Below are 27149 nucleotides of genomic sequence, written 5' to 3'. Positions count from 1 at the left end.
CCGCCTAGCACATCCACACCAGGCTACCAGCCCACCGCCTAGCACATCCACACCAGGCTACCAGCCCACTGCCTAGCACATCCACACCAGGCTCCTTGCAGAGAAGCCGAAACAGAGAGAACGGAAGTGACAGTCCAAAATGCATTACTGCCACAGGGTGGCACTAGAGACACCCAAAGCCGGCGTCCTGATTCTAGCCCGGTCATCCATTCGTTCCGGAGCCAGGCTCCAGCAGAGGATAGAGCCACAACACCCAGTCTTGGGTTTTCTTACTCAGTTTCAAGGTCAGTTGATTTACAGACCCACCTCTGTCCTAATACATCAAGCCCCTATGGACAAAAATAGTTTTAGACACCAAGCAAGCATCTGAGTGCATGTGACACACTTAATCCCCTCACTTGGGAGCTCACGGGACAAGGTTAGTGCATTAGGACACTAACCTTGTCCCGTGAGCTCCCAAATAAAGGGATTAAGTGGCTTCTCCTCAATGCACTGCTCTTACCTGGATGTGGCTGCCAGCTTCCTGGTCTTTGCCGAGGGCCAGGGTGCTCAGGATTTGGAAGAGTTTTCGTATTTGTGGAGGTGACAGATTATCCAGATAATCTAAAATGCCCTGTCAGAAGATATGCCAACAATGAGGTTAGCAAGGAACATTTCTTAGCCCTTTTAAATCAACAGAGCAAAACCTGTGTAAGTAAGGCACACACACACCCGACAGCTTTGTTCTGGGCTTCAGGACGCAGGCTGAGGGCTCCTGCACCTCTCTATCTGAATGGCCCAGCCAGGCACCACCCCGCTCCTCCCTGAGTCAGTCATGTTTCCCAGCTCGCCCGCCCTTTTGTCTAGAACAGCAATAGTTCCTCAAGGGAATTGGATTCCATGGGTTACTTAACCTTCCTCTATGGACCTGGAGTCACAAGGAGACTATTTTTGACCGTGGGAAAAGTACTTAGAGTCTCTGAGCCTGCTGGCTCTACTCTGATATGGAGAGTGATGTTAATTAGAGTCTATTGCAACTCAGCCACTTCAGAACACAGCAGAACTGCCCCATACGGGTTCTGAGACTGTACATCTTTAGGGGAACGGACAGCTTTTGGAGAATGAAGTAAGGTATAGAAAAGACTTTTATAAACAATTAAAATTTTGTTTTCCCATTTCTTTTTTTAGTCCACATACTAGGGTAAGTAAAAAAGTTGCTACCAAACCATAGAAACAAAAATATCAAAATGTCAAGCTATGATTTCTCAATATTTTCCTGTGGTTTGGGGCAAGATCAGGGCCGCAGGGTGGACAGAGCAAGGTTTCACAGAGAAATTCCCCCAGGGCAGCCTTCACAGCGGTCATGGCGGGCCTCAGTTCCTGCACAGTGTTCCTGACCTATTTCCGTTTTTCTTAAAACATCATCACAAACCCTCATGATCGCTCTGTGTCCTTTGAGAAAACCTATCAAGAATACCCCCTTGGGAATCTCCAAAAAGGGTCAGCAACTGGCACCCAGTAAATCCCCTTGGAAAACACTGTTTAACAAGATCATTTTTTTGAAGGCACCCTAACAAGACCTGAGCCAAGTGTGTGACTCCAAGAATCATCCGATGACATTAGCAAGTCTATGCATGCTTTGTTTGGAAGAAACCTGCCAGGAACTATGCCCTGAACTGCAGTCCCAGTACGTGTTGACGACCTCTTAGAATCCCACACCTCCCCTCCAAGCAACACCTTCCTTCCCATCCGCTTCTCCCTCAATCCACCCTGGTTTCTCTCCTTCTTCAGCACCCGCCCCCTCACCCTTCGGGTTTTTTGACAATGAGTCTAGGCCTGAAGTCTCTGCTTTCTGATTTAATTAAATGATGCTACAGGGCATCATTGTGCTAAAAGCCAACGGCTCGTCTCTAGTTTCATCCTTTAGAGAAGCCAGCCCTATAGACAAATCTCCTATGATTCTTGAAGCTCACTCTTTCCTGGATACCCATCATGCAACATCCTTGCAGTTCCCATTATTATCCCTACTTTTCTCATTTTCTTTCCATAGGTATTTTGTCCGTCCAGCCTGCCCCCTTGAACCTCAGCATATGTAGAACTTCCGAGATCTTGGAAGCTTTTTGCTCCTCTCTCAAAATCTGCCTCGCTTGCTGGAGCCACCAGGGCTCCTGGAACAGGGCAAGTGGAGTGGAGATGGCAAGAGGCTGGCACATGGTGATCACTGCCACCAAGCTCAAGCTGACATGCGGCGGTCCCAGAGGACAGGGTAGCACTGTGCCTGTGGGTTTCCAAGGATATAACTCTTTACAGGAGTAGAAAACCTCACTTCTCTCCCGTAGAGCCACTGATGGTTTTGAACCGCCGACTTTTCGGTTAGCAGCCCAATGCGTAAGCACTATGACACCAGGGCTCAGGGGATTTTAATCAATGTCACAAAACAATTTGGGCATGAATTTTCTAATGAGAATCTAATTGTCTGTGTACATTTTTACTTAAAACAATATTATTTTCCACAATCATTGCCTTGAGACCCTTCACATTCTAGCCCTGCCCTCTCTCCTAACAGCTTCACCTCCCACCAACCCTCTCCAAAGACCCTATTATCCCCAGCGCGCTAAGCTCTGTGCCAGCCCTCTACTCTTATTACCTTCTGTCTACAGCAGCGGTTCTCAACCTGTGGGTCGTGACCCCTTTGGGGGTTGAACGACCCTGTCACAGGGGTCACCTAATTCTTAACAGTAGCAAAATGATAGTAGTTATGAAGTAGCAACGAAAATAATGTGATGGTTGGGGGGGGTCACCACCACGTGAGGAACTGTATTAAAGGGTCGCCGCATGAGGAAGGTTGAGAACCGCTGGTCTATAGTGAACTTCCTCTACTCTCTCCGGTCAAATCATTTTCCACCCTTCAAGAATCAGGCTCCATTTCTGACCCCTATTAGGTATGCAGAAGTGCTGGCTGAATGAATGCATAGTAGATGAGTTCTTTTATACGGTATTTTCCCATTGCCTAACTTCCTTCCTACCCACCCACCCCCACCCCCAATTAGTGTTCAATATGTAAAGAGAACCAAGCAAGTGACTGCTGGCTACCAGCTACCAGCAGCTTCTCTCTGACGCAGCCACTAGGCCTGGCGCGAGGGAGCGGTACCTTAACAAAGACAGCATTCAGCCGCACAGCAGCCAGGTTGAGCGCAGCCAACTCGAGGAGGACGTCCAAGGCAGCATCGACCTCTGCATGGTTTCCACTGCAGACATGGGTCACCAGAGCGGCCACCACTTGCTGCGGAGGAAAGAGGCCACACGGTGGTGGAAAGCCAAAAGGGGTCTGGCCAGCACTGAGGTTTGGGCCTGCGGCCATTCCAGAGTCTCCTGTTGGTCCCATCGAATTCTGCTGCCTCGTTTTCAGTCCTGTGGGCTTCAGTCACAGGACCCACCCCGTCGGGACTCATTCCCCATTGTTTATCAGCGAGCACTCTCTCGCCTGCAGTCCTGACTGGGCTCCTTCTGTTCCCATCGGGTTAAACTGTGGTTGCACTGAAGACGCTGTTGAAATGTCTTGAGATGAGAGCACTAAGAAGGCAGGCATTTTAAAGGTTTCTCTGTACAGTCCCTGTCCCATAGGTTTCCAAACTGATTTGGCCTACAAATCAGTGGGGTGGGGTGGGGGGGCAGTCTTCCTGAGTGACTGTGTGCTCTGGCAAGTAAAAGCTTTTGCACTGCAGCCCATTCCAAGGATAACGCGGAGGCATCTGCTTTTGCAGCACCCCTTAGGGGGCAGCATCCCCCATTTTTGGGGAAAAACCAAAATACACTGTTAGATTGCCAGGTTTCCAAGCTAATGCGCCCTCTTCCGACATTAAAAGGGCTGAGAAATCTCTCCCTTTCCTTTCCACTCCCGCTCCCCAGAGCCACGGAGCTTCTCTCACCGGCAGCAGCCAGCTCGTGCCAGCTGGGCCGCTGTTCTGTGAGCTCCGCTATGGTGCATGGTGCCGTCATTGTTAATGGCAGATAGTGTTCAAAACAAAAGAAGACAACGGCTCCTTACTCGTGTCCAGTCAGCCCTCTAGATGCCCACATCTCCTGGACTCGAGCTCAGGCTCAGGCTCTCGGCCTTTCTCCTTATTTTCATTCCCACCGCACTTCCCCAGAGAATTCTAGGATCAGCTGGAAGTTGATTACCTGTAGCTAAATGTACCAGTCGACATTCATGTACTGTCGAACCAGCTGACGATCCAGCCTTCAGATTCTGAGGATGCCAGGGCTTGGACCACAGAGCTCAGCCCTCCTGTTCAGTCCGCTTTGTGGAGGTTGGAACTGCGGCTGGGCTTTCCACAGCCTCTGTTCAGAGCTCCTTCCACTCCCATGCCCTCCGACCAACAAAGACTTCACTTCAGAGAGCATGCAGTTCATTTGGGATTCTATTTCTTTCCTTTCCCACAAAGAAATGTTTGCCCAGACACACACGGTAACGCACCTGCTGGTGGTAAGCGTCAAAAGTCGTGAAGGCATGCTTGTAGAGGAGACTGCCAAAGGAATTCACACCCTGCTCCCGGGAACGCAACAGGCTCTGTGCCAGAGACAGGACGGACGGACAAACGTCCTTCAGGACCTGTGAGGGCAGGAGAGAGAGAAAAGGCGTCGTCATGGGGGCAGCCTGTACAGTAGAGCACTGACGAGTTACCTTAATCTTTACTTTTCTCAGAATAGTTCACTCCCCCCCACCAAAAAAAAAAAAAAAGAATAGTTCACTCCCATTCTGATCCCATTCAGGATCACTGGAATTCAGCGTGTGGGCAAGAAGACAAGGTGAAGGTCATAGCAGCAAACTCGCAGTGGCTCATAGCAGCACCGCTTTTCGATCCAGGATAAATGGCGAGTTGTTACGGTTAGCTCCTTTATTGGTATCACAGTAAATAAATAATAATAAATCTCATTCTATGTACTGAAGAGGATCTAACGCTCTATTAGGGAAAATGCAATAAAAATTATGCATGGTTTCTGCTCTCTGAGGAATCACAGCACAAAACAGATATCATTGCCAGACGGAAACACAGAAAGGACTTACAAACAAGAGGATTAAACCCATTCCTAAATATAAAATCTTAAGACCCAACTATGTGTATCCTTAGTTCCTAAGTCATGCCCCAAACTGCTAGAACATCCAGTTATCTAAGAAAAGTCTACACTGACAGCGTCCGGAATAGTCACCTGGTCCAGATACTACGCCCGACTGACAAAATGCCAGCACCAGCGGTTTTAATTTCAAGAACGGGGTTGGGGGGCGGGGGGGGCGGGATGGCCGCACAGTGAGGGCTCGACACACCCAGACTGGTTTCTGCTGGCGTTCCTTCGAGTTCAGTATTTTCCCCATTTTCTAAAGTACCTAGAAGACACCGAAGACAAGTGTGTCTGAGCTGGACAACTAAAATGACAATGGCAAAGCAAAGATTCAGAGTCTCAATGGACTTGCATCACGCGGTCAAACTAACATGATTCCAACTGCTGAGCAACAATCCTGAAAGGGAACCAAGTCAGCACAGAGGAACCCAGTCACTGGTCGTTGGGACAGAAAGTTGATGGGGGTGGAGTCTTCCACTGAAGATTCAAAAAGCAAGGTACACAAGTTTGTTATCGAGAAGGCCTGAGTTTAAAGAGTTCATTAAAGAAAAAGAGAAAGAAAAAAAAAGTTTGGGTCAAATGAGTTCAACATACACCAATTTGTGGCCTTTTTGTTAATAAAAGCAAAACAAAACCTTGCATAGTTTTAGACGGGTTTATAACATCACAATGTCTCAATGAAGGGCGGTAATCATCCTCCCAGGTTTAGAAATAAACTGAGTTCCCTGCCACAGAGCAACAGCCAGGTAAGGTGGTGCTGAGAGGTGGAGAGGCCCACTAGGGTTCTGGAGAAAATGTCCTCGCGGTAGCTGCAGCCCAACAGTGTCTGGTTCTGATACTCACCAGAGCATGAGTACAGAACGTGTTCTTTAGCAGCTGTTCTTGAATGGAGCCGGAGCGAAGTTTGTTTCTTAGCACCCTTTCAACGGACTTCTTTGTCTGAGGGCTGGTGCCATAGATGATGAGAAGCATCACCATGTCAAAAATCTATGATCGATAAATAGGCAACAACAGAGAAAATGATGAATTAATCAGTCTATTTACGCAACCAAACAGCTGCTTTCAATTTTTTCTCTTTGAAACAGAATGAAAGATACTCATTGCACAACTCCCATGGGAACAGTGTCTCTCTCTCACACACACACACACACACACACACACACACACACAGCATGTGTGAACTCACAGGTTCTTCAAAAAGCTTGTCATAAAACCCCATTATCTTTTTATTTTGTTTTCCATGAACTTTTTGAAGTCACTTCATATACAAATACTCTGTCTCCTGCAAAAAACCCTCAGAAATATTTTTCAAAAAAACAACAAAAACAAACCCAAAGTGCCCCAAGTGTTAACCACTGTTCTCTCTCACTCAGGAGTACAAAGTGAAAGTGTCGTTACTGTGGACATAATTTTTAATATGTTCGCATTTAGTTTAAGCAAGATTAATCTGCCTGATAATGTAGTATGTATTTTCATTCTTACTAAGAAAATTACCTCGTAAAAGGTTGGAGAGACCACAGACACCCCTCACGATTGGAGAAGTTAAATAAATTGTGAGAGTAACTGTTGGAATGAGAGCTTGGTCTACATATTCTGGTAGGTAAAAGGCATGAAGGCCATATTGTGAAACGAAGAGAAAAATACAGCTAACCTGCAAAACCATGATTATAGTAAGAGAGTACTTTTGTAAGAAACCTCTGCAGGTCTAAGGAGGGAGCGGGTCTACACACACATGTGCACACACATGTGCACATACACTGTGAATCCACACTGTCTGGAAAAATGATGACGGAGCCCTGAGGGCCGGGCCAGAAGAGATGAGAAACGTCACTTAAGTCTTGCCGGTCGTGTCTCCCCATGTAGTCTGCATTACCCACTTTTAAAAAGTGAAGAAGCCAAGCAGGGTAAAAAGGAAAATAAACTACTTGGGCATCACAGAAGGCCCGTTCTTTTCAAGACCAACACTGAGAATCATTGGAACAGAACAGAACAGAACACAGCCATGAAAAATGACAACAATATTTACACAATGCTTACTGAGCTGAAAAACTGACATACAGGTGGCCAGGTGTTACACAGAAAAGAACACAGTTGTGTTAGCTTATTTTGATACACACACCCACCTCCTACCTGCACCCCAGACACACAGAATAAATGAAGATTTTTTTCAATTGTTTTCTTCAAACATCAAAACCCCAAAACCAAAAACCCCATAAAACAGAGCAGATTCCAACCAAACAGCACTTCTTGAAGGGGACCAATCAGGACAGAAGGGTTCTCTCCCCTGGCATTCCCACACCACCACGTGGGGCGGATTCAGTGCCCACAGCAGATGGCTGTGGGTTTACAACGCGAGTACAAATGGACTGCCGTGATGGTGATCCCTCCACAGGGGGAGGAAAGGCAATTAGGCCAATACTGAGAGGGACTCATTACCCGGGGGCTGTGTTTGCACCTCACCGCCAGCGGGGCAATGCATTGAACCGTGTCCACCGCACAAGCCCTAACCCCTGTACCCATGGATGGGGCCTGATTTGGAAGCAGCATTCTTGCCAGGGGCGGGTTACCCGGGAAGCAAGGCAGCACAGGAAAGTATCCACTAGAGCTCAGTAGAGTAGGTAAGCTCAAGAAAGCCCGTGCCTACCCTGCTTACTGGATACCGTCCCCATCAGGGATGCATATGTGAAGCAGCTTTGAGTCTGTAGGAAAGTGCTGTGGGGTTGGGAGAGAACCAGGTGCCAGCCTACCCAACAGCAGAGTCTTCAGTGAGTTGAAATCTTTAATGTTCATGACAGTTGGATAAGTAGGCCCAAGTTAACCCATGCTTTTTGGGGAATCTGATACTCGTCTTTGAGGCAATAATCAACCGAGTTCTCAGGAGTCATCCTGGAGCAGGGAGAGCCCTAACAGAATATCCCTGGTGTCCGAGCGAGAGAAGAGTCGCAGAGACAGGCCGAGAGGAGAGGCAACCATGTGAAGACGGAGGGAAAGACTGGGCCAAGGAACGCGGGGGCTGCTAGCGGCTGGGAGCAGCATGGAAGACTGACTCCCCTCGAGCCTTGAGCACAGCCGTGCAGACACCTCGTCTCGGAGGAGTGGGAGCCTTCATCACGGAGGCAGCCCTGAGGACGAAAGGGAGCCGGGATTTCTGTAACCGCACGTCAGTATGATTCTTTGGCATGCTGCTTTTCCGTTCTGAGGATATCTCTAGGTTGATATTATTGGCAGAATAAATGCGCAAAGGCACACCACATGGCGAGTCCTGCCTGGGATTACCTTCCCCAGACAGATGGTGGCTAGAGAACAGCTACAGACGGCCCGGAAGGGAAGACGGGAAGGAAGAGAGAAAGCAAGCGGGCAGGAAAGTGAGTCAGCGTCGCTAGTCAACGTGCGCAGCCTGACAGTCACAGGGCTCGAACCTTACCTTGTGGTCGGATGCGGAGGTGATGTTTTCAATTGCCTGGGGAAAAAAAGCGGTCAAGAAAGATTAGAAGGCTACAGTGGAACCACGACGCCTTCTTCTGCAAGCAGCCCTCCGCGGTATGAGTCTACCTGGGCATCGGCCCCCTTCCCCTTTCATGTCCATCTCATTGAGTGGCTTTCAAGACTTTGGTTTGAACCTGCTTTTAGTTAAACTTAATACCATGTCCAAAGGCAGCCAGCTGAAACGCCCCCCCAAGACACCTCGGGAGACAGACGGGGAGCTCTGCTTTTGAAACGTCTCAGCCTCGGAAAGCCTGTGGAGCACTGTCCTTCTGACACACCTGGGTCATGTGAGCCAGTGTCACCCGACAGCCAAGGTGTTGTTTTAAACGTATAGATCAAGCACTCTCTCCTCATATTCAGAGTTCTGAAAATCCCACCCACCTTAATCCAGGCTTCTGCAGTGGTTTTTTCGTATCTAACAGCTGACTTGATTACATCGAAGAGGAGGAGGACACAGTCCTGAGCACTGCCTTCCTGATGTCCTGGAGAACTGCAGGTAGCAGAGGGGTGACAAAGTTACTCTTCCATGTCCCAAAGATGAAACTGTGAGATCTGGGCTCCTTGCTTACGGCCCCGTGGCTCCGACCAGGTCACCCTCTCATCTGTGAAATGGTGACTAACTTACTGACTAGCTCAGACAACATATGAGGGGGCCTCAAAAAGTTCATGAAAAAATGCTTGTTATGTAAAACTATGAATGGATTTTAATTTCGGGGGTGGGGGGCCCTATAAAAACCCCACACCGACTTGTTATAGTATGTCTACATGGGATCTGGTTTGAGGCAGTAAGAGGGCTAAGACATCGGCTTGAAAAGAGCCCCTCTCAGAGCCACATGGGTTCTGCCGTCATCGAGACCAGAATACCCGTTATGGTGATGCTTGAGTGGGAGAAGTGCGAAACCATGGAGGCTTTTTCAAAATGGTTATGAGGACAATACCCGCCCACCCCACGCCCAATCAGCAGTTTACAAGTGAATCAGATGTCTTAAGAAAGGATAAGATGATGCTGAAGATGAGGCCCGGAGTGTAGACCACCCACATCAATTTGCGAGGAAAGTTTTATTCCTGCTCTAATTGAAGAGGACCAAGAACCAACAGCCGAACAGGAGCCACGCCCAGAGGCAGCGCCAGTGGTTCAGCTGACACACGTCGGACTGCCGGTGAAAGTGGAGCAGATCTCCCCGCCCAGATGAGCTGCAGATGGGAGCAGTGCTTCCGATAGAAATTTTTAATATGTGGGATCAAAATCCTAGAGCCTTTCTTGGAAGAACTGTAACAGGAAGCGAAACATACCTTTCCAGGGGCTGATCCCAAAGACACATCAGTGGTGCCCGAGAGGTAGAAGTCCAGTCGAAGCAAACGTGGACCAACCAAAAGCAAAACCCACAGTCACTGGTTTTTTGGGGGAGGCTCAAGGCATTTTTTTTGCCAAGTTTCGGGGGGTTCAGAGAATGGCAGCATCTGCTTCTTATGAGATATTCTGGGAACCTTAACCAAAGCTGCGGCAGAAAAATGCTCACGGCCGCTTCACCAGAGCTCCACTCTCTGCCACTAAAATGTCCCTGCTCACTCCTCTCATCAAACAAGGGCAATATTGCAAATACTTTTTTCTTTAATTTTGATGAAAAATCATTAAGTGTCCATCTCACAGTCCTGACTTGCCTTCTCTTGCTTCCTAATCATAAAATAATCCCTTACCGGGCACTAATTTTTCTTCTGATCAAAAGACTGCATTGACCTGGCTCAATCCCCAGTTCCTTAGTGATGAACTGCATGGCTGGTATCACCAGTTACAAAAGCTTTACAGCCCCTCATATACAGTACTTTGGTTTTTAAAACGGCATAGTGCTATATGCAATGTAATCTTGCTACCACGGTGTGCGGGCAGAGTTACGAGGCTCTCACAGTTCTGGCTCTGGGATAAACGTTCAAAAGCATCCCTGTCTCGGAGACGGTGGGGGACGCTGTCGATGAGCTCTGTACCTGGTCCGTCCTTTACTCTTCAACTTGCTTTGAGAGGCCTGCAACTGTGATGGCAAAACACAGTGCTGCAGATCCAACTGCTCCCGCAGCTCAGAAATCACCTGCGGAAAGTCAGCATTAGCTGAGTGTTCTCCTCATTCCTTCTAGAGCAGACCCTCGTTCATGGCAGACTGGCACTGCCCATTCCCTCTAGAGCAGACCCATAGCGACCTCCTGAGAGCTGGGGAAACATTACATGCTGCTGGACAGGTACCTCGAAAAGACAGTTTTAAAAAGCTTATGAAAATGGGTGGAACAAATATGTCACATTCTTCAGACTCCCAGAAACTCTTGGAGTTACTGTACAAAAGTAGCACCCATAACCTATAGTGGTTAATACAGAGCATCAGATCTAAACAGCAGTTTCATTCTATGCCGAGTCAGCTCTGGATTAATAGGGATTATCCAAGTCAGACAAAAGCAATTAGAGCCCATTAACTTAATTCAATTACCCAGATGGATCTTTGTGCAGGTTTGGCCGGTGTTTCACTAGGGCACCACTGCCAGTCCCTGCCCTGCAGGTGTCTGAAGGGAGGGAACAAGGTACCTGGACTGCATCAGTGGCTGTTGTGGCATGAAGGATGAACTTGATGATCACCGGTAAATCTTCCAGTTTGACAGCCGACAGCTTACCCATCACCAACTGGCGAACCTGCAAACGAAAAGCAGGAGCCCCTAACGAAGCAGCCATCTAAGTACGCTGACAGTGACGTCCACACAGAAGGACTCCAGCCTGTCAGATCCCAGGGCTGTAAATAACAGTATGAGAGCTTAAGCTCCGGGCAGTCAGTTTGCAGAAGGCTATGGATGACAGTGAAAGGCCGAGATGCATGCCCGGCCCACCCCCACGTGGACTAAGCTTCTGGTGGAGCCCCCCTGACCAGTGACCAGGAATGTGAACAGCCTCACTGTCAGACAGAGTACATTCGAAAGTGGACATTAGTTAATGTAGGTGTAGCTAAGTTCAAATTTAACATTGTATCATTTGTTCTCCATTTTGACCCATTTTAAATTTGCTCTGGTTTTTATTGATTTCAGTATCTTTTTAATTGAAGTTTTCTGTTATTATTTTGTTATCAGGGTTTTTTCCCTTTTGTTTTTGTATATTTTCCTCTATATGAAATCCAGGATAGGTCAATCTTTGAGACAGTAATTGGATTGTTTCCTGGGGATATGGCAGGGGAAGGGGGGAATGGGGAGCTAATAATGAGTACAAGGAAGAAAAACATTCTAAAATTGACAGTGGTGATTGCACAACTGTTTAAATTATTAAATTGTCTGATATGCAAATTATATGTTCATAAGTGTTTAAAAAAACTTTAAATAATTTCATGTCAATACTGTAAGCTAACTAGTTAGGTAACATTAGAAAAATCACTTCTCTCATGCAGAAAGAAATGAAGAAAACACCTTTTTTTTTAAAAAAAATCATTTTATTGTGGGCTCTTACAGGTCTTATCACAATCATCCATCCATCCATTGTGTCAAGCACATCTGTACCTATGCTGCCATTATCATTTTCAAACCATTTTCTTTCTACTTGAGTCCTTGGAATCAGCTCATTTTTTTCTCCTCCCTCTCGTACCCTCCCTCCCACGAGTCCTTGATAATTTATAAGTTATTATTTTTTCCACGTCTTACACCAACTGCTGTCTCCGTTCACCCACTTTTCTGTTATTCATCCCCTAGGGAGGGGGTTATGTCCATCAATGTGATAGGTTCCCTCCTTCTCCTCCTGCCTTCCCCCTACCCTCCTGGTATCGCTACTCTCATTACTGGTCCTGAGGGGTTTATCTGTCCTGGACTCCCTGTGTATCGAGCTCTTATCTGTAACTGTGTTCATGTTCTAGTCTAGCTGGATTAGTAAGGTAGAATTGGGGTCATGATAGTCGGGGGGGATAAAGCATTAAAGAACTAGCGCAGGGGTCCTCAAACTTTTTTAACAGGGGGCCAGTTCACTGTCCCTCAGACCACTGGAGGGCCAGACTATAGTTTAAAAAAACTATGAACAAATTCCTATGCACATTGGACAAGTCGGCTGCTAAGCAGGACAGGCAGTGGTGGCAAACACACCCAGCAGGCTGGATAAATGTCCTCGGTGGGCCGCATGTGGTCCACGGGCCGTAGTGTGAGGACCCCTGAACTAGAGGAAAGTTGTATGTTTTGTTGGTGCTATATACTGCACCCTGACTGGCTTGTCAAAAACACCTCCTTTTATTTTTTCCCAAAGCACAAGTTTCAACTTCTTCAAAGCGAGACAGACGATACATTCATTCATGACACACATGTCACATAAGAGCCTGCATTCCCTTTTGCCTAAAAGGAGGCATGAACATTGCTGGTGTTGTAGAGAATAGTTTGTAAACAGTCAGGCAATATAAAAATATGTCCTCTGAAAACGTCCTGCTTACAAACAGAAGAGCAAGTTTACCATAGTACGGCAAAAGAAACCAACCAGAAAGAAAACTCGGTCAAATGTCATTTGATATGGCTTCGAAGTAAAACTTCATCATGTACAGTTTCTCCCACAGGCCATGAGTGAGTGAGCCTGGCTCCGGGAGGCAAGACAGCCAGCGTGGATGTGGACAGCCACGTCCTCCTACCTTGGACAGGAGCTTCAGGTCCAGCTGGAGGCTGGAGAGAACATCCAAAATCGGGACAGTGAGGGACGTCTTCTCCCCGAGCAGGTCACTATGAAGGGAAGAGAAAGAGGGCAAAGTGATGCAGCATTTAAACAGAGACAGGCAGATTCAACTCAGGGAAACTGCTCATTAGAGCTTGGGAAAAACGACAGACTTGCTTACCATTAAATTATTATTATTTTCAGCAGTCTTCTGGACTATAATTCACATATAATACAAATTCAATGGTTAATCATATTAAGAAGAGTTGTGCAATCATCACCACAATTTTAGAGCATGTTTTTATTATTATTAGCTCATTTCCCCCAACTCCTCTGTTATTACCCGAAGAAACTATTAATCCAGTTACTGTCTCTATAGATTTATTTGCCTATTCTGGATTACATATACAGAGAAACATGCAAATAAACAAAAAACCAACAACAGTAACAAAATAAGACAAAGAAAAACCTCAATTGAAAAGAAAGTAGAAATATTAAACACTAGAACAAATGTAAAATGAGTCAAAAGGGAGAACAAATGAAGAGGTGTTCAATTCTAATCTAACTGCAGCTGTATGAATCTACTTTCCAATGCGCTGTCTGATAGCAAGGCTGGTCGCATCCCTAGTCAATGGTCAGAGGGGACTCACTAAAGGCCTAGTCCACATGTGGGCCCCATAAAGGGACTTTGAGCTTTCGCTGTCATTCATATACCCTTCTGCAAACCAGGTGCTCAAAATGTATGCTTGCATACCGTTCTCTCCTCCAGTCTTGGATTTTGTTATTTACACCCCTTGGATCACACAGGTTGTTGTGCTGCTTCCACGTGGATTCAGCTGACACCTCACTTAGATGGCTTCCCGGTTTAAATCAAGCCTTTTCTTTGTGCTAGCTGGCACCATTTGCTTTCTTCACCACACTTTGCTCTGGCACCCATATCTTTAGTGATCTCTTCATGAAGGCAAGTATTGAGTAGGGCCACATCATAAGAACTAACGTTTCTTGGATTAGCACTACAGTTGTGTAAAATCAAAATCCATACATCTATGATCTATATATGTCCCTGGTTCAATTTAAAAACATTCTTATCCAAGATATGACAAAATACCCATTTATAAACATCAAGGGCTCATGCGGGAGGGGAAAAATGAGGACCTAATGTCGGGGGTTTAAATGGAGAGAAAATGTTTTGAGAAACAATGTACAAATGCGCTTTACACAATTGATGTGTGTATGGATTGGGATAACAGTTGTATGAGCCCCTAATAAAATGTTAAAAAAAAAAAAAAAAAAAAAAAAGATAGGGACTGTCCCAGCCAAAAGCGGGACATCTGGTCACCTTAAACAAAAAAAATAAATAATAAATAAATAAATAAATGTGCAAATGTGCTTGAAAAAAAAAACAAAAAACATTCTTATCATTTATGTGGAGCCATTACATTATGCTAATTGTATTTTTACTAAATGTTACACTGATTATAAAAAAATCATATACATATTAAAAAAAAACTCAAAGATGGAAACAAGAAGCCTTCACCCCCTAGCCTTACTACCCAGAGATAAAGACTATGCACAGTGTGATACAGATCCATCCAGAAAAAAAGAGACCCCACACAAATACAATAACCCAACCAGAAAAACTAAACTCACTGCCATCAGGTCGGTGCTGACCCATCGCAACCCCCTGTGTGTTTTCAAGACTGTAACTGTTTACGGGAATAGAAAGCCCAATTTTTCTTCTAAAAAGCTGCTGTGGTTTCGAACTGCTGACCATGCCGATCGCAGTCCAATGCACAACTATTATGCCACCGGAGCTTCCAACACAACTGCAATAAAGTATGATAAGTACAAGACAGGTGTACGCAAGTCTATGTAGGACACATCACCATGTGAGAGATTGAGTGATGGAGCCCAGGAGCCTGTTACACAGAAGGACTAGCTGTAATCACACAAAGCAGGCGGTCAGTGTTCTACCCAGAGGCAGAGGCCTATCCAAATGCACAAGGACAGGAATCCACCGTTTGTTTCTGGAGGTTAGCTTTGCCTACAACTACAGAAAAGTACATTTCAAATGGAATTGTTTTGACTGCATCTAGGAAAACTAAGAAGCTGCATGAACACATAAACTCGGGGATATAATCTCACCCACTGTCCTAACATTTACTCCCCCTTTCCCCTGCCACCATTGATGGCATAATTAGCAGGTCTCAGAAATGGGTCTGATGCAGGGATGTGCATTAGAATTAATCATCTAGGGCTAAAGGAATGCAGATTTTTTTATAAGCTCCATAATTGAGTTTGATGTGCAGCCAAGATTGAGGTACCCTGGGTTGGAGAAAAAGCTAATGAAAGGTAAGGATTGTATTCAAGTTTTACCACAGGCTAAATTTATATGCCTAACTCTATGCTTCTGTTCAAAACAGGTTTACCATTTAAAAGGAGATGGTTCTATTCAAACACACACACGCATACAAGGGGGTACCCCAAGAAAACTGGAATTGTTTTTTCAAAGCTACGTATTTAATTTTTCCTTACAAAACCTTATCACCTTCAAAGTACTCTCCATTACCCTTAATACGTTTGTCAAAACTGCGATTCCATTCTTGGAAACATTTTTCAAACTCCTCTGTTTGGATGGCTGACAGCACCTCCCTCATTTTTTTCTTCACCTCTTCTACATCATCACATAGCTGTACTTTCATGTCCCCCTTCACTCAAGGAAAAAAAGAAGTCACACCGAGTGAGGTCAGGTGCATGGGACAAAAGAGGTATACTGTTGTTTTGCCAAAAACTGGCATGTGGAGCTGGCTATGTAAGCAGGTGCACTATAGTGGTGGCAAAACCAGTCCCCCGTCTACTGAAAATCTGGTCTTTTTTGTTGCATACTGTTACACAACTTTTTCAGAATCTCTAAATAGAAAGCTTGATTAACAGTCTGACCTGGTGGAACAAGCTCCAAATGCACTGTCCACCTCACACAAAAAAAACCAGATGAGCATCGTCTTGATCTTTGATTTCACAGACAAGCTTTTATTTGGGCGAGGTGACAACGGTGACTTCCACTGGCCTGATGTTTGCATCATGTCTCGTCACTAGTAATGACTTTGGGGGGAAAAGTCTGGGTCGCTTTGGAGCTGTCCTTTCAAAGCAAGGCATGTTTCCACTTGACGCTCTTTTTGCCGGTCAGTCAGAACTAGAGGCACACATTTCACAGCGACCCTTCTTATTCCCAAATCTTCCGTTAAAATTTGCTGAACCGAGCTCCAAGATAGTCCAGATACCTTCCCCAGCAATTCAGTGGTTCACTGTCAGTCTTCAAGCACAAGTGCACAGGTTTTGTTGAGATTTTCGTCTGTTCGAGAAGTTGATGGACGTCCAGAACGAGGTTTGTCATCAACTGACATTTCATCTTTTTGAAACGAGAAAACCACTGTACACTTGAGTTTTTCCTTTAACTCTGTCCTTGTAAGCTGTGTCCAATATCACAACAGTTTCTGTGGTATTTTTACCTAGCAGAAAACAGTATTTCACAGCTGCATGCTGTGCTCTTAAACCGGCCATCCCAAAAAACAAGGTTCAAGCGAAACTGCTTTTATGAAAAAATTCACTGTGACCAGACAGACCCTTCCCAGGCAACACCACTGGGTGCACTAACTCGGAGCAAGTTGCTGGATGCTGGCCTAGTGGGAAAAATGCATCCTATGAAAGCTCTGCCTAGCAGAACTTTTTTCTTTTTTTGGGGGGGTGCCCCCTCATTTATATTTAGAAAAACAACTCAAGTCCTATGCCTTACTCGTGGAATGCCTGTACCATCCTCTTACAAGAAGGAGTGCTGTCAGTGAAGGCTCCCAGCATACTTTCGATACAACTCTTCAATGACACAGCTTCTACTCTTCACAGTGCGGAACATGCTCATCACTTCTGGTCCATGTCCACCCATCTAGCTCCCTACCTTTACCTTCTCACCCTGGTTTTAAAGTGAATTGTTGACCATGTGGTGTCTTAGCCAGGATTTTTAAAAGAGCACAGTTCTCATGGGTGAGTCCTCCAGTTCCAACCAGTTCAGTAAGTCTGGATTTGTTAAACAAATTTGAGGTTCTGTTCCACACTTCTCCCCCATTCCACCAGATCCACCTACAGTGTCCCTGACTCAGAACTGTTGGGAGGGGCAGCTGGGCCCCACCCACTTCTTCCGGTCTCAGGGTCAGAGAGGTGGTGTGTGCACACAGGCAGGTCATCCTCTCTGTGTACGGAGGAGAAGACCTTTCTGCCACTCTCTTCAGACTGCGGTGGTGCGGCTCTGAGGGTGGGCTGTGCTACACACCTGAGTTCTTTGCCCACAGCAGCATGCTGGGAATCCCCGAGGACCTCAGGCAGGCTGGTGATGAAGTCGTGCTGCAGGGGCACTGGAGCAATACTGATCAGCTGCATAATCTTGGTGGTGAGGTCCTGCACAGGGGGAGAACCACAGAAGGGTGGGAAAGGCTTTCGACTGAAATGGAGCGCTCACACTATTCCGTGTATAACAAGGAACACACAGAAGCCAGCTCATGACCTAAATGCAGAGGTAAACAGCTCAGAAAATTTCACACATGGAATGGTAAATTAGTCAGAGTCATGAAAAAACATTAAGATGGATTGGGTATTATCTAATTCCAACCCACTGCCATTGAGTCATTTCTGACTCACAGGTTCCCGACACACAGGTTCCTGAGGCTGTAAATATTTACAGGAGCAGAAAGCCATCTTTCTCCTGTGGAGACTGGTAGTTTTGAACCACTGACCTAGTTAACAGTCCAGTGCTTACCCAGCAGCACCACAACTGGGGTCCCTTTATTATTAAAAGGTCTGCTTAATCCTTGATTTCATTTCCTCTTCCTAATCCCAGGGCTCGTGAGTTGCTCCAGAATACAGCTAACATATGGCACAGTTCACACGGAATGCCTACATGCATATTCTTCCAAATAAAGACTCAGTCTTGGAATGACTGCCAAAACTCGGAATGACTTTAAGAACGCTTGAAAGAAACTGGGCCTCGAGCTCTGAACGGATTCAGCTTTCCTAAGATGTTCAAGTACAAACCACAGATCTGCAAAATCTCTGGACTTTGAAAAGCAAATGAATTTCTTCCCAAATATTTTGTTTATTTAACAAATGAGAATTGGGCTGCTAACCACAAGGTCAGTAGTTAAAAGCCCCCCAGCTGCCCAGTAGGCTTTCTGGGCAGATTTATAGCCTCTCGGAAACCCCCAGGGGCAGTGCTACTCTGGTGTACAGGGGCGCTGAGCTGCAATCCTCTGGGTGGCACTGAGCTTGCAAGTTTTACGTCATTGTTTTAAGTCATTCCTCAGACTTCATTTCGAGGAAGTTTAAGGGCAAACACCCATGATTCTCAAACGATAAATGCTGAAAATAACCTGGAAATTCTAAGCATTTGGTTCATAGGTATGAAAATGCATTCTTTAGATCCAAGAGGCAGATGAATCCGGAAAACCTACCTTGCTATCCACAACTCGATCCAGCCATTTTAGTTGATTGATAATGAGTCGAGGCATGCTGATTCCATCGCTGTTTCGGCTGCAATATTAGAAAGAGAGCCGGAGCAGCTTAGTCTTTCAAAAGTATAGAACCACGAGCCGCAATGCTGCGTCAAGGATCACCACCATTGAACTAACAGCGATGGAACGCTGACTATGTGCTGGACACAAAAACACATGCAACATATACTCGATATGTTAAGAAAGAAATCTGAAAGGAGACATACAGTCCATTAGCAGACACTAGATCTGGAGAGAGAGGAGTGGCACACTATCTACATGAATAAACTTTAGCAGACTGAATATGATGAATATCTCAAAAGGGACAAAACCTGTGACATGATTCATTTGGAAAGGGGAGCATGGAGGCGCTGTGAACAGCCAGGAGGCCAAACTAGCAATGCTCACTGAAAGCCTTAAAAACGGTTTCTGGATCAAGAAACGTTGGCTCGGTTATTAGTACCCTCCAAAGGGCAGTCTTTCCCCTCCTCCCCACCTCTTCTCTCATGCTGCAACCCTTTCATATAGTTCCTCATGTGGTGGTGACCCCCAACATGAAATTAGTTTCGTTGCTACTTCATCACTGTCATTTTGCTACTGTTATGAATCAGGTGACTTCTGTGAAAGGGTTGTTGGACCCCCAAAAGGGTCGCGACCCACAGGTTGAGAACCGCTGCTCTAAAGACTCAGCTAGGAGACAAGCAACTAATGCCAACAGTGCAACACATAACCACTCCACCACCGGAGCTCCTTCTGAGGATTAGAGGGCATGCAAGATCTAGGGCTTTGACATCTATCTACTGCCTGCCCTTGAGAATGACTGGGCTGATTTATAGTCTCATCATCAATGTGGGAACATGTCTGTTTCTTATACCCTTTGAGGGTGGAAAATGTATCTCATTGCTCTAATTTTGTGATTCTTTGATTACTAACAAACTTGAACTTTTTAAAACATCTGCTGCTCTTGTGTTTGTCTTAGTGAATTACCTGTGCACGATTTTTGTCTGCTTTTCTTAGGTGATTCCTTTGTATCTGACATAGCTGTTTTCTCATTAAATTTTGTCTGTTTTGTTAAGGAGGCAGTCAACCTACGTGACAACAGTCAAAGGCAAAGGGCAGTCCTCAAAGAGCCCTCTTTGGAAACAACTATTTTTCACTAGTTTATTGTATATCCTCCTAGGAATACACATAGAAACATATGCAATATTTATAAGAATCCCGTTTAATTTTACGCAGCTATATAAACAGATAAAATTTCAAAGACACCACAGTAACTTAACAACCAAAGTCCTGATGACTGTGACCGACAGAGAGGCCAAAGATGTTTCAGAGAACCCTTCTGGGAGAAACACTGCAGGTGCACCAGGGCACACCAGCATATAACTCCACTTACTTTTCAAAAAGAAATTCCGGCAACTTTTCAAATAAAAGTTTGATAATGGCTGGCTGAAAAAGAAGGAAAGGGGAGTTAAGGTTGTGTTATGGATTTCAATGTGTCCACCCCAAATCCACATGGAAGTCTTAACCCCTGAGTCTGTTCGGAGATAGGGGCCTTTTGTTATGTTGATGAGGTCAGAGGGGGTCCTACACCTAATCTTTTCGGGGTGGTATCTTATGAAAAGAAATACAGACACTAAGTACACAGGGGAGGGAGATGCAGCTGACATTTCAAAGTTGAGACTGCCCAGGACGCTGGCCACTGCCAGACATGGAAGGAAAGGCCTTCCCCAGGAGTTGAGATTCTCAATTCTGTTCTTCACAGCCACCCCTCTTCCGTCACGGCAGGCCTCAGCAACAGAGGGAGTTCCAACCGCAGACAGAATTCTCTCCCCGCAAGAGCTTCTGGAGGAAAGACCTGCCCTAACTGAAATCTTCTCCTTGAAGACTGCCCAGGTGAGTACTGTCTGTTTTCAATATAAGTTGTTTGTTTGAAAAGAAAAGCCTTGTCAATAAGTGACCTCCTGGAAAGGGGAGGGGGTGTCACAAAATTACTAGCAAGCCAAAATTAACATAATCAGATCATTTGAAGTGTCATGAAAAATATATAATAATCATGAAATACAGATCATCAAAAATAGCACGAAATTTTATAAAATACATTAATCTATAAAACAAAATGGAAATTTTGTAAGATTATGAATATTGTAGTTTGCGAGCAGATAAGATTTCTCTTCACTGCAACAAGGAAACACTCCGGTTTAAGCGAGCTAAATCGCATTCAAAATGTCCAATGAAAAGAAGCAATGAAGAATGTGGAAAGACTAAGGGGGAGGGGCAAAGAAGACAGGGTAGGAGGGGAATTCTCCCTGTATATACCCTTTATAATTTGAGATGTTTTCAAAAAAGACCAAGGCTAAATAATACATAAATAAACTAAGGCACTGTCCGCTCTATAAATTAAGAGATAAAAGGGCAAAAATCAAGTGACAGAAGCAACTGAAAAGCTAAATGAGGAGTGAAACATACTAATACACACCAAAAAACTCACTGTCTTTGAGTTGATTCCAACTCATAGCAACCCTTTAGGACGGGGTAGACCTGCCCTTGTGAGTTTCCAAGGCTGTTATCTGAGAGTAGAAAGCTTCATCCTTCTCCCCCAACAGGTAACCTCTGGGGCACCAAAGCTCCTCAGATACGAATACATCAGAAACAAGGTGCTCAAAACATACAGGATGCAGTTTAAACACAACAGCCAGGAACTCAATGCCTAGAAAATATTGGGACTGCCAGATGTAACAGGTTAAATTAGTTCAAAGACACAGATGCTGCCCTACCAGACTCGTTCAGACATCAGGGCTACAGTAACGCTGCGGCACCTTCAAACTCGCAGTGAACCTGGTTCTCTTCGGTGCTCCAGCCCTCAGACGTGGGCACCCCCACAATCACACCCATCGCATGTTCAGAGAAACGGTCAGTCTCACCTGCAATGTGTCAATCCCCAAAAGCAGCTTGATGAGGCTCTTACAGTAAGGTGTGCCCATGCTGTTAAAAACAGGGGGGGGGGGGGTATTTGTCTTTAATTTTATGCCTCGTTTCAGTGTTTTCATCTCTTTCGTCATCACAATGGTTTAGAGCAGCAGTCCTCAAACTTTTTAACCAGCGGCCAGTTCATTGTCCCTCAGAACGTTGGAGGGCCAGACTATAGTTTTAAAAAAAAAACTATGAACAAATTCCTATGCACACTTGCACCTATCTTATTTTGAAGTACAAAAAACAAAATGGGGCAAAAACACCCGTTTGAGGACCCTTGATTTAAAGAAAAACAACTATGTTAGGTAAGAAGTATAGAACAAGAAAGATGGCTTTTAAAAAAGAGGCAGAAGGTGAAAATTCTACCGAGCCAGGTGAGGCACATTCTAGAACACTCTGGTTCTTAGCCTCACAATCCTCAGTTTCATCAGGAGACTACAAGTCAAAGGGGAAAGAGCCATAGCTCAAATGTGAAATGCCAAAAGGTCGCCTTCTTTCCCCTTCTAGCACCCCCACCAACCCCGTGAGCGTCCCAGACAACTCCCAGCAAGACTCTGTCTCCTCTCCACACCTGGCTTCCTCATCCTGCAGACGCGCACAAGACAAGAGGCAGTTCCTGAAACAGTCTTGGTCTTCGATGTAAGACTCCAGGCCACTAACAAATTCTTCTAGTATCTTAACAGGGGGATTTAAAAAGAAAGGAGAAGAACACGGCTTTTAGTTCAACATTTGCTGTTAGCTAAAAGTTGTTCTAGCCCACTTAACTCTATGCAGTGTCTCTGAACTCCCCATGTCTGAGCCCTGATGGAAACACAAAAGTACCAGGGAGAGAATACATACTTGGGGATAAGAAGGATGTTTCCTCAGGGTCTGAAAAAGCTTCTTTTGAAACATTATCTGATCCACAACTATGACCAAAAGAAAAAAGAATAGTCGATCCCTAGTGTCCTCTAATATCTACCAGTCTTCCTTCCCTAAGGACCCATTTTGTCCTTAGAGATCACAAGAGCTATTTCCTAATTCCAGAATGAAATCTTCTAAACCAGGGGTCGGCAAGCTATGGCTCCTGAGCCACGTGTGGCTCTTTTGGTATGGACCTGTCTCTGAAGCAAAACTGAAAATGAAAATAAAACTATCAGAGTTGCATTTCAAGGATATTATTCAGACAATGGCGACTTCATTTGTTTATAAAAATATATTTATGGCTCTCGAATAATTTTTCAATGTTTGTGAAGGACAGGATTGGTTCTTTTATCTCTAAAGTTTGCCGACCACTGCTCTAAACCCACAGTGAAACTGATGTGACTTTGACAGAATATTATTTTGCTTTGCTTTTGATTTGGTTTTTAGAATATTCTAAGAAACACTTTCTATTACCTTAGCAAGATGGAAAAATCTGTTTCATAAACATGGCCACACATGGTTTTATAAATGTTCTTTTGAAAAAATTCTGAACCAGATCTAATTGCTTTCTGGATACTAAGTTTTTTTTCACATGAAAAAAAAGAGTACTAATAGCTAACATTTTGTCTACAAAAGGACTTGTAGCTCTTTACTTAAAATGCATTAATCATGGCCAGAAAAAGACCTTAACAACAGCCCCTAAAAAGTAGCTCCATCCTGTTTCCAGATAAAGGGGCTTCATGAGTCCACTGCCTCTTGATGTAGAAAACCTATGATCCAGTCCTGAGCCCTTTCACGAAATTCGGATTATCGATTAAGATGGAGGCGTTACCTAGTTGATTCTGACTCTCTCCTGTTTTAAGAATAATTCCTGATGCCTTAAGAAGCTCTACAAAGACACTGTCATTTTCTTCAACTTCAGTATGAACATGAGATCTCTTGGTCTTTTTGGAAGGAGGTAGCTTCCTGGCTTCTGAAAACAGACAGTAATAATAATGTGACAAATGGTAAAGCACAGATTAAAACATCAACCTCTACAGAATAACCTTAAGAGGAAAGTTAAAGTGTTCTTGATGCTGCAGTGAAGCAAACGATCTCTAACAAGGGCCAGCAATTTACAAAAAACAGCAAAAGATGAATCTGACCCCTGGTGATCTCATGGGACAGAGCAGAACGACACCCCCCCCCAACCCGGGGTTTCCGAGGCTGTAAATCTGTGAGGAGGAGACAGCCGCACCTTTCTCCTGCAGAGCTGGTGGCTCTGAACTGCCAACCTGGCAGTCAACAGCCCAATTCCTAACCCACAGCAGCGCCAAGGATTCTTGTAGTCAGCAACGTTGTTAGGTGCTGTGGGCTCAGTGCCACCCTACATACAACGAACACAACACTGCCTGGTTCTGTACCACCCTCACAGCTGTTGAGCTTGAGCCCATTGCTGCAGTGTCAACTCATCTCACTGAGGTCTCCCCCCTTGACGATCTTCATCACAAAGCACGATGCCCTTGTCCAGGGACTGATCTCTCCTGACAACCTGTCTACAGCACACGAGACAAAACTTTGCCACCCTTGTTTCTAAGGAGCATTCTGACTGTACGTCTGTTCCTTCTTCCGGCAGTTTATGGTACTTTCAATATTCTTCAACAACCTAAATCAAATGCATCCATTCTTCTTAGTCGTCCTTATACATTGTCCAGTTCTCACATGCTTACAAGCTGACTGTAAATACCACGGCACGGGCCAGGTGAACCTTGGATCTCAAAGTGACATCTTTACTCTTCAGCATTGTGAAGAGGTCTTGTACAGTAGATTTGTTCAGTGCAATGCATGGTTTAACTGCTGCTTCAATGAGCATGGATTCCAGAGCCAAATAAAGTGAAATTCTTGATAATGTCGCTCTTTTCTGTTTGTCATGATGCTATTGGTCCAGTTGTGATTTTGTTTTTCTTAAACTGATTTGTAATCTACACCGGAGGTTGTAGTTTTGATCAGTAAGAGCTTCAAGTCCTCTTGCCGTTCAAAAAAACGAGGTTGTGTCATCTGCATATTGCAGCTTGTTAATGAGCCTTCTTCCAATCCTGATGCCGAATGCTCCTTGGATTATCTATTTATAAAGTAATCATTGTCTCTCTCCCAAGCTGTTTACTGTAAATCACCGCACTGGAATTATCAGAAGCTTCTTAAAATGCTTGTTCCCAGTTTCCATGCCAGAGCTTTAAACTAAAATCCCTGGAATGGGGCCCAGGAGTATAAATTTTTAACTAGCTCTTCAGCTATAATCCGGATACACAGCCAAGTTTGAGGCCAGTGATCTGAATGCAAGAGTAGACAGAGGAGGACCGTTCTTTAGCATCACACCTATGAGTACAAAGCCCAGATTGGTTGCACCCAAAGCTTTCACCCAGAAGGAACTGTTGTTTTGTGAGGTGCCACTGAAGGTGGTTTCAAGCCATATCAACCATGAACAGAACAAAACACGGCCTGGCCACGTGCCATCCTCGAAAGTGTTCCTATGCCCATTGTTGCAGCCAGTGTCAACCCATCTCCTTGAGGGTCTTCCTCTTTCTCACTGTCACTCTACCAAACATGATGTCCTTCTTCCAAGGACTGGTCTCTCCTGATTACACGTCCAAAGTACGTGAGACAAAGCCTCACCAGCCTTGCCTCTAAGAAGCATTCTACCTGTACTTTTTCCAAGACGGATGTGTTTGTCCTTTTAGCAGTTCAGACTTTCAAAATTCTTCCCCAGGACCATAATTCAAATGCATCAATTCTTCTTTGGTCTTCTGTATTCAAAGTCCAACTTTCACATGGATTTGAAGCAATTCAAAATAACGTAACTTGGATCAGGGACACCTAGTCTTCAAAGTAACGTCTTTGCTTCCCAGTACTTTAAAGAGGTCTCATGCAGCAGATTTACCTAATGCAACCCGTCTTTTAATCTCATGACTGCTGCTTCCATGAGCATTTATTGTGGATCCAAGCAAGACAAAAGCTTTGACAACTTCAACCTTTTCTCCATTTATCATGATGTTACCTATTAGTCCAGTTTGTGAGGATTTTGATCTTCTTTATATTGAGTAGTAATCCATACTGAAGGCTGCAATCCTTGGTCTTCATCAGCCAGTGCTTCGAGACTTCCTTGTTCTCAGCAAGCAAGGTTGTGTCATATGCAGTTCGCAGGTGGTTAACAAGCCTTCCTCCAATCCAGAATATCTACTCGAGTATAAACTGAGCTTTTTCAGCACATTCTTAATGTAGTTTTTGTGGTAAAATTAGGTGCCTTGGCGGATATTCGGGTCAGCTTATACTCAAGTATATACGGTAATATTAATAAACAAGCCAAAAAAACCCCCAAACAAGTATGAAATTTACTCCTTACTCTGATATTGATGCAATTCATTCTTTTAGAGAAGCCCTGGTGAAGTGGGTTACACACTGGGCTGCTAACCAAAAGGCTAGTAGTTCAGAACCACCAGCCACTCTGCAGGAGAAAGAGGAGACTTTCTACTCCTACAAAGACTTACTGCCTCAAAAACCCATAGGGGCATTTCTACTCTGTCCTACAGGGTCACTATGACTCAGAATCGAATCTATGGCACAAGCTGAATTTGAGCCTTTCTTTTAAAAAAGCAAAGAAAAAAATCAAGCATATTCAAAACAAACAATTACAATTACTCATCACTAATACAGAGAACCAATGTCCCTTTCGTAAGTCTCCTCCTTTCTGGAGAATAGTATTTCTAAAGTATGATTTACTTTTTTTGACATTTACTTTTAATCACTTTCTAAAGCATTCCCCTTCAGTTTCAAAATTTCTCTCTGGTCTATACTCCCTTTAGTAACCGATGGCTAGAGCCTTAGAATCCCCTTTTCTACATCAAACCTATTCCTAGTGTGATTATGGATTTGGAGTTTTCAATCACCCCTAAGGTTGCACAGGAAGCATCACCAAGCTTTCTCCACCCTTCAATTGTAGGAAGGGGATTCAAGAAGTTCACAAGAGATGTAACTTTTCAAGTAACAAGTTAGAATTGCCTCCAAGGTGAAAAGAATGAACAAGACCTCTTCTCTTTGGAACCACATTCTTACCCCAACAACCGCACTGTTTCTTTACCTGCATGTTTTGATATGCTCTTTCCTTCATCATTCTAATTTTGTTTTCTGAAAGCTAGATTGTTGATCTCCCCCCGCCCCCCACTTTTTCTGGAATGAGAAAGGACCACAAATTGTTGTTGGGTTTTTTTTAAGTGGGGGTTATTTCATGTCTTTGTGCCTAAATGGTATACAGTACACAAGAACAGTAATACTAATTACTCTTATAGATATGGAAATTGAAGCTCAGCTAGACTGTGGAAATACCTGAAATCATATATAGAATTGGAGGCGGCAACTCAGTCCCAAAGCCCCCACCCTGATACTAGAGTCTATGTTTTCCAGATTTGGATGGCTCCCAGCAGCTGGAAATCAAGAACATTAAGCCTCTTTGTCCCCCCATGTTCTACCAGACA

General features: G+C 44.7%; 1 protein-coding gene across 2 annotated transcripts in view; it reads right to left on the bottom strand.

Annotated features, from left to right (window-relative positions):
- The window catches only part of FANCD2 (FA complementation group D2), a 64722-nt gene that overhangs the window by 36024 nt on the left and 1549 nt on the right, over positions 1-27149 (bottom strand). For both annotated transcript variants that reach the window (XR_006680046.1, XM_045290007.1), the window contains exons 3-18: positions 23474-23614; positions 22579-22646; positions 22310-22413; positions 21690-21750; positions 20162-20214; positions 18730-18808; positions 17556-17680; positions 13212-13299; positions 11156-11260; positions 10570-10670; positions 8968-9076; positions 8525-8560; positions 5944-6087; positions 4457-4591; positions 3131-3262; positions 503-613 (exon numbers count right to left, since the gene is read on the bottom strand). Coding sequence is in view for 1 of the 2 variants with exons in the window: in XM_045290007.1 (XP_045145942.1) it covers positions 503-613; positions 3131-3262; positions 4457-4591; positions 5944-6087; positions 8525-8560; positions 8968-9076; positions 10570-10670; positions 11156-11260; positions 13212-13299; positions 17556-17680; positions 18730-18808; positions 20162-20214; positions 21690-21750; positions 22310-22413; positions 22579-22646; positions 23474-23614 (1592 nt within the window). In the remaining variant the exon portion in view is untranslated. The remainder of the gene's footprint in view (positions 1-502; positions 614-3130; positions 3263-4456; positions 4592-5943; positions 6088-8524; positions 8561-8967; positions 9077-10569; positions 10671-11155; positions 11261-13211; positions 13300-17555; positions 17681-18729; positions 18809-20161; positions 20215-21689; positions 21751-22309; positions 22414-22578; positions 22647-23473; positions 23615-27149) is intronic.

The sequence above is a fragment of the Echinops telfairi genome, unplaced genomic scaffold (assembly GCF_000313985.2).
Source record: "Echinops telfairi isolate 266 unplaced genomic scaffold, ASM31398v2 ScPeMD7_31;HRSCAF=116, whole genome shotgun sequence".
Classification (NCBI taxonomy): domain Eukaryota; kingdom Metazoa; phylum Chordata; class Mammalia; order Afrosoricida; family Tenrecidae; genus Echinops; species Echinops telfairi.
The sequence above is the reverse complement of the archived record's forward strand: the minus strand, read 5'-3'. Positions and strand labels throughout refer to the sequence as shown.